Below are 8,163 nucleotides of genomic sequence, written 5' to 3'. Positions count from 1 at the left end.
ACTTTATAACAAAATACATATTWGCTCAATAGATGTATAAATAACTTAAACATTTCATAATAATTTAACAATGATAATAACTTAAAAATGGAATAAATTCTCTGTTTAAATATATTCTCTAAAAAGCTTAATAAATATGGTATTATTATTGTGTCCAGCACAAGATGTAGAAAGTTAGGGCCACAATGTGGCTACATATGAAATGCTCAAGACCCTGCTCATTTGATGTGAACAGATTCCTGATGCATTTGAAATACATTTCACCAGTTTGCATGTTTCTTAGTAATAACAATAAACAGATCAATAATAAATAAAAAATGCAAAATAAATACAAAAAAACACAATATCCTTATAAGATATAAGTTACAGAAACATAGCATGACTAAAATCTAGATGTACATCTCTATGTGATGATATAGATGTGTTGGATCTAGATGTACATCTCTATGTGATGATATAGATGTGTTGGATCTAGATGTAACACTCTATGTGATGATATAAGATGTGTTGGATCTAGATGTACATCTCTATATGATGATATAGAGAAGTGTTGGATCTAGATGTACATCTCTATGTGATGATATAGATGTGTTGGATTCTAGATGTACATCTCTATGTGATGATATAGATGTGTTGGGATCTAGATGTACATGTCTATGTGATGATATAGATGTGTTGGATCTAGATGTACATCTCTATGTGATGATATAGATTGTTTGGATCTAGATGTACATCTCTATGTGATGATATAGGATGTATTTGATCCTGTATTTGGATCTAGGCGTGCACACAGAAGTCTTTCAGGAAGGTGAAGAGGATGTCAATCTCTCCAATGGCTTTCTTTATCCCTTTCCCCTCCTCCATCTGAAACAAGACCAAAAAACAATGAGGTTTTAGACAAGATCACATTCAATCAAATGTTCAATGGACTCATTTTAACTTTGATTAATGCATTAACTCTTGTTCATAACTTTGTTATCATGTTTTCTTTGTGACAAGTATGAAAATGATCAAGTCTGTACAGGTAAATGGAGAATTACTCGGCCAACTTCTTGCGGAAAGCAATGCTGTGGTGGTGGTCATTGTAGTGTTTAATAGAGCCTAGAAGAAAGAGAGGGAAAATCAGTCCCTTTCTCTGAGTGATATAAACACCATCTCTACACAATATCACACTTAAGATCTCTGACTAAGAGAGAGAGGAAAGAGAGGAAGAGGAGGAAAGAGAGAGGAAAGAGAGGAAGAGAGACGAAGAGAGACGAAGAGAGAGGAAGAGAGAGGAAGAGAGAGGAAGAGAGAGACAGACAGACAGACAGACAGAACAAATGGAGTGAACATAGGAGTGTGAAGAAAGGAAAGAATGGATGAAGAGAGAGGGGGATGAAACAAAGGAGTGTAGATGAAGCAGACGACAGAGAGGAGAACTTACACAGCCGTGTTCCTTCAGGTCTCTGCTGACTCGGGCCAGGTCTTCCTTCAGGGCAGGGAGTTTAGGATGATGCTTGTCCTGCTTCTCTTAGTGGTCAGGATGTTACTCAGGTAGAAGTCCAGGATGTTAGCATGCAGGCAGCAGATGTCTCTGTGGTTCTGCCTTGAGACATCAGTTCAAAGTTCAGTTCAAAGGGCATCAATTCATAGTATAATGAGTAGTATTGCCTACAGCTGCATCAGGTGGTAGAAAAGAAAACAACACTAAACTAAATACCATTTAACACACAGGATGTAAAATAATGTAGCTAGACATGGATTAACAGGACATTACTCATTGGTTTAATAGACAGACCTTTTTAGTATCGATGTCTGGCATCAGTTTAGTGTCCGTATCGGTGTCAGAACTCTGCGCCTGTTGAAACAGACAGGAATGGTATTATTAGGCGTTTAATAAAGTCATAATCATAATTAAATAAACCGCGATAAATTGACAAAATAAAGGCTACTAGTTTACAAATAAATATATTTAGTTTAGTCCTACAATTATAAGCCATTATGGAAAAAAAAAATAAAGGAACTTACATGTTGAGCCACCAGCTGTACCATGGTGTCGGTATCCGCGCTGTGCAGGGGGCGCTGAGCGGGCGATGGATGGAGTGCGCCACGGATTCACGCAGCAGACAGACGCTTATCACCACTACCACAGCGGCTACGAGTTGGACCGTACTGAACTTCATATTGGCACCGGGAGATTTGTCTTTCTTCGTTTGAATAATAATGCGAAAATATCACAGTTCACCTGGAAAGAAAAATTACAGTCAGATAACATGTTTTGATATAGGTCAGCCTTATCTAATCCCATTGATAGAAATACACGCTACAGGTGATCATAAATCTATTTAGCAAGAGAGACCTGTTGTAATACTACAACAAAGATCGCAGATTAGGCTGCTTACCTTACGGTTGGTTTGGTAGGTTGTCATGTTTTCTACCTGGTAGGGACAGTATTTATATTGTCTTGGAGACGTCATTGTGGTTCCTTTCTCTGCATTCAGGTCAATCCGCGGGTATCCCCCTCCCTTCCGGCTCCCTACTTACACCGAATTGCAAAACTAACACAAAAAATAACATATTAGGCAGCAAAAAAAGGGAAGTTGATTTTATGGACAAAAATATGACATAAGATAAATAAATGTGTGTTCCACGTCATTCATTAAAAAGAGAACTGAGGGCCAAGGTTCTGGATGTTGTGCCTACGTCACCCAGTTAATTCATATTTGAACTGATTGCGTCAGTTTTGTTCTCCTCAAGTGGTTTAGGATGCTGGAAACCCGATAGAATAAGTGTATAACGCTAACTGTAAATTCCCCTTGATGAAATGAAATAATGACAACACGCAACAAACAGATCAACCGTTGAGGCCCAGGCTCTACACACACATCATGATGTTTACAGTAGATCATATCCCGCAGTCAAACCCCTAATTCCCTCATAAGTGCACTACTTTTTGAACAGGGCCCATAAGGCTCTGGTCATAAGTAGTCCCACTATGTAGTGAATAGGGTACCATTTGGGACTTTCCCCAATAAAGGAGAGCTGGTGCACTTGAGACAGATTGAGGCAGATTCAGCACACAGGAGTTGCCAAGTGACCCTCTGAGAGCTTGGGCCTCCCATGGCACCCTATTCCCTATGTAGTGCACTACTTTTGAACAGGGCCCATAAGGCTCTGGTCAGAAGTAGTGCACTATATAAGGAATAGGGTGCCATTTGGGACACTACCTTTGTTCAGCCATAGAGGAAACCACTAGGCTCTTTCACAACTCYGGGCATTTTCCCTTGTTATTGGCAGGAGGGTGAGCAACTATCCTCAAACACAGCGGGACGTTTTTTTTTTTAAGCAGACCAGTGTCGGCCATATTGTTCCATGTGTTATCTTTTCATGCGTCATTTTACGGAGTACCATGTCATACAACATTGAAATGGGCATGAGGGATAAACCAGTGTGTTTTCACTGAGCCACACATCATGGGCTGTTACCTGGTTATATTACCTGATGACTGTTACCTGGGTATGTCAGACCAACCATGGTTCCTTCCTGGTAAATGACCTGTAACCTGGGTATGTCAGACCAACCATGGTTCCTTCCTGGTAAATGACCTGACTGTTACCTGGGTATGTCAGACCAACCATGGTTCCTTCCTGGTAAATGACCTGTTACCTGGGTATGACAGACCAACCATGGTTCCTTCCTGGTAAATMACCTGTTACCTGGCTATGACAGACCAACCATGGTTCCTTCCTGGTAAATGACCTGTTACCTGGGTATGTCAGACCAACCATGGTTCTTGGTCAAAAGTAATGCCATCAGAAGGTATTCATAGCTCTTGACTTGTAGCATGTTTTGTTGCGTTACAGCCTGAATTCAAAGTGAATTAAATGTATTTTGTTTCTCACACATCTATCCCATAATGACAAAATMAAAACATGTTTTTAGACATTTTTGCAGATTTATTGAAAATGAAATACAAAAATATCAAACTTACATAAGTATTCACACCTCTGAGTAAATACATGTTGAAATCAGCGATTACAGCTGTGAGTCTTTCTGMGTGCGTCTCTGAGAGCTTTGCACACCTGGATTGTACAACATTTACAATTCTTAAAAATCTGTCAAGTTGGTTGTTGATCATTGCAAGATAGCCATTRTCAAGTCTTGCCAGAGATTTCCAAGCCGATTTAAGTCAAAACTGTAACTAGGCAACTCAGGAACATTCAATGTCATCGTGGTAAGCAACTCCAGTGTATATTTGACCTTGTGTTGTAGGTTACTGTCCTGCTGAAAGGTGCATGGATCTCCCAGTGTCTGGTGGAAAGCAGACTGATCCAGGTTATCCTCTAGGATGACATTTTTATCCTAAAAAACTCCCTAGTCTGTGCCGATGACAAGCATACCCATAACATGATGCAGCCACCATCATGCTTAAAAATATGAAGAGTGGTATTCATTGATGTGATGGATTTGCCCTGAACATAACACTTTGTATTCAAGACAAAGTTTTTTTTTGCAGTATTACTTTAGTGCCATATTGCAAACAAGGTGCATGTTTTTGAATATTTTTTATTCTGTACAGGCTTCCTTCTTTTCCCTCTGTGATTTAGGTCGGTATTGTGGAGTAACTACAATGTTGTTGATCCATCCTKAGTTTTKTCCTATCACAGCAATTKAACTCTGTAACTGTTTTAAAGTCATCATTGGCCTCTTTGTGAAATCCCCGAGCAGTTTCCTTCCTCTCCGGCAACTGAGTTAGGAAGGACGCCTGTATCTTTGTAGTGACTGGGTGTATTGATACACCTTCCAAAGTGAAATAAATAACTTCACAATTCTCAAAGGGTTATTCAATGTCTGCTTTTATTTATTTCTACCCATCTACCAACAGGTGCCCTTCTTTGCGAGGCATTGGAAAACCTCCCTGGTCTTCGTGGTTGAATCTGTGTTTGAAATTCCCTGCTCGACTGAGGGACCTTACATATAATTGTATGTGTGGGGTACAGAGATGAGGAAGTCATTTAAAAATCATGTTTAAACACTATTATTGCACACAGAGTGAGTCCATGCAACTTCTTATGTGACTTGTTAAGCACATTTTTACTCCTGAACTTATTTAGCTTTCCCATAACAAAGGGTTTGAATACTTATTTACTCAAGACATTTCAATTTTTAATTTGTATACATTCTAATTCTACTATGACATTATGGGGTATTGTGTGTTTGGACAGTGACACACAATCTCAATTTAATCCATGTTAAACTCACGCTGCAAGACAACAAAATGTGGAAAAAGTCAAGGGGTGTGAATAACTTCTGAAGCTAAAGTTAAAGGACTAGGGTGCTATTTGGGAAGCAGTCAATCACATGTTGATTAAATGAAACACGTTCATCACCTAACGGAACAACAATATCGCAGTGAATTACTACAAACGTATTCTATGTACACGAAGTCAATGAGATAGCTAATGGATACTGACTGTTCCAACATTTATTTAATAATTTCCTTTCAACAGTTGTTGTATTCAAACACACAGTGCATCTCTTATTCAAACAACATGTTTCAATTGCATCAATGTTGATTCGTAGTAGCAGTGGTAGTGCATAATTCACTTTCCAACAAGGATAGTGTATCAAGAAATATATGAACAATGCAGAATCGATAATACAGTAAAAATATCAATTACAATAAAATCGATAATACAGTAAAAAGATCAATTACAATAAAAAAAGTAGTTCTCCGTATAAAATACTAAATCATTTAAAAATAAATACAAACCTTAGTTCTTTACACTTCATTCAATACATTATTACAAAACATCTGAACTAAATTCAATACAAATAGGGACGGTATCCCAGACACTCTGGTTACATAAACCCAGATTCAGCCTAGTAGTCTTGAAATTACCCCTATTTTTTTTAATATAAGGAAGTCTGTTTTAAGAATAAATTCTTATTTACAATGACGGCCTAGGAACAGTGGGTTAACTGCCTTGTTCAGGGGCAGAACGACATTGTCGACCTTGTCAGCTCGGGGATTTGATCTAGCAACCTTTCGGTTACTGGCCCAACGCTCTAACCACTAAGGTACCTGCCGCCCAGATTCACCCTAGTAGTCTGGACACTGGTTCTATAAACCCAGATTCACCCTAGTAGTCTGGACACTCTAGTTCTATAAACCCAGATTCACCCTAGTAGTCTGGACACTCTGGTTATATAAACCCAGATTCACCCTAGTAGTCTGGACACTCTGGTTCCTATAAACCCCAGATTCACCCTAGTAGTCTGGACACTCTGGTTTATAAACCCAGATTCACCCTAGTAGTCTGGACACTCTGGTTTATATAAACCCAGATTCACCCTAGTAGTCTGGACACTCTGGTTATATAAACCCTTCACCCTAGTAGTCGGACACTCTGGTTATATAAACCCAGATTCACCCTAGTAGTCTGGACACTCTGTTCTATAAACCAGATTCACCCTAGTAGTTGGACACTCTGGTATATAAACCCAGATTCACCCTAGTAGTCTGGACACTCTGGTTATAAAAACCCAGATTCACCCTAGTAGTCTGGACACTCTGGTATATAAACCCAGATTCACCCTAGTAGTCTGGACACTCTGGTTATATAAACCAGATTCACCCTAGTAGTCTGGACACTCTGTTATATAAACCCAGATTCACCCTAGTAGTCTGGACACTCTGGTTATATACCCAGATTCACCCTAGTAGTCGGCACCTCTGGTTATTAACCGATTCACCCTGTAGTCTGGACACTCTGTTCTATAACCCAGATTCACCCTAGTAGTCTGGACACTCTGGTAATATAACCAGATTCACCCTAGTAGTCTGGACACTCTGGTTATATAAACCCAGATTCACCCTAGTAGTCTGGACACTCTGGTATATAAACCCAGATTCACCCTAGTAGTCTGGACACTCTGGTTTCTATAAACCCGATTCACCCTAGTAGTCTGGACACTCTGGTTATATAAACCCAGATTCACCCTAGTAGTCTGGACACTCTGGTCATATAAACCCAGATTCACCCTAGTAGTCTGGACACTCTGTTCTATAAACCCAGATTCACCCTAGTAGTCTGGACACTCTGGTCATATAAACCCAGATTCACCCTAGTAGTCTGGACACTCTGGTATATAAACCCAGATTCACCCTAGTAGTCTGGACACTCTGGTCTATAAACCCAGATTCACCCTAGTAGTCTGGACACTCTGGTTCTATAAACACCAAATTCCACCCTAGTAGTCTGGACACTCTGGTTATATAAACCCAGATTCACCCTAGTAGTCTGGACACTCTGGTTCTATAAACCCATAACAATTGATTGTCTTCCTATCTCCAGTGGTTGGGCTATAGGCTGTGAAGCTACTGTCACTGTTGACATCACACCCTGTCCCCAATATATTCCTCTCAAGGGTCTGGCCCAAGGTAGTGCACTACATAGGGAATAGGGTGCTGTTTAGAACATAGTGTGTGTCAGTGTTGTCATATCTTCCCTCAGAGACAAAGGTAGTGCACTACATAGGGATTAGGGTGCTGTTTAGGACATAGTAAGTGTCAGTGGTGTTATCTCTTCCCCCAGAAGTCACCCTTCCTCCTCTTAACAGTAGTGCACTACATAGGGGATAGGGTTCCATTTGGGATGCATTGTGAGGGGGGGGTCACTTCTTCCTGTTATCTCTTCCCCCAGAAGTGGTCCTTCCTCCTCTGGGCTCGGTCCAGGACCTGGGAGGCCATGGAGCAGGACGCTGCTGACCTGGATGAGATCTGGGACATCCTGTCATCTGGAGGGTCACCAAGGGTCAGGGGTCAGAGGTTAGCCAGGTCAGGAAGAGAGTGATCAGCTGACTCCCAAAGATTTAGAACCTCAGCTGTCCTTTATGTTTTATGTCATGGAGATATTGAAGCAAATGTCTCATTTTATTTAGTGTAAGGGGGGGGTGTCACTTCCCTTGTATCAAAACTTTAACACTGAAATGACCCCTGAGCCTGACTGTAACACTGAAATTACCCCTGACCCTGACTTTAACACTGAAATTACCCCTAAGCCTGACTGTAACACTGAAATTACCCCTGAGCCTGACTTTAACACTGAAATGAACCCTGAGCCTGACTGTAACACTGAAATTACCCCTGAGCCTGACTGTAACACTGAAATTACCCCT

The 8,163-nt window shown here is 40.4% G+C and overlaps 1 protein-coding gene across 1 annotated transcript; it reads right to left on the bottom strand.

The window, feature by feature from the left end:
• Nucleotides 1-548: 548 nt before the first annotated feature.
• Nucleotides 549-2,247, bottom strand: LOC139026933 (interleukin-22-like). The gene is given in 8 exon segments (XM_070442165.1): nucleotides 549-864; nucleotide 959; nucleotides 1,041-1,101; nucleotides 1,429-1,515; nucleotides 1,518-1,584; nucleotides 1,781-1,840; nucleotides 2,011-2,063; nucleotides 2,066-2,247. Coding segments are annotated over 8 exon segments (516 nt in total). The 5' UTR covers nucleotides 2,166-2,247; the 3' UTR covers nucleotides 549-777.
• Nucleotides 2,248-8,163: the final 5,916 nt, after the last annotated feature.

The sequence above is a fragment of the Salvelinus sp. IW2-2015 genome, unplaced genomic scaffold (genome assembly GCF_002910315.2).
Source record: "Salvelinus sp. IW2-2015 unplaced genomic scaffold, ASM291031v2 Un_scaffold6402, whole genome shotgun sequence".
NCBI classification, from domain to species: domain Eukaryota; kingdom Metazoa; phylum Chordata; class Actinopteri; order Salmoniformes; family Salmonidae; genus Salvelinus; species Salvelinus sp. IW2-2015.
This window is presented reverse-complemented; position numbering and strand designations above follow the sequence as displayed.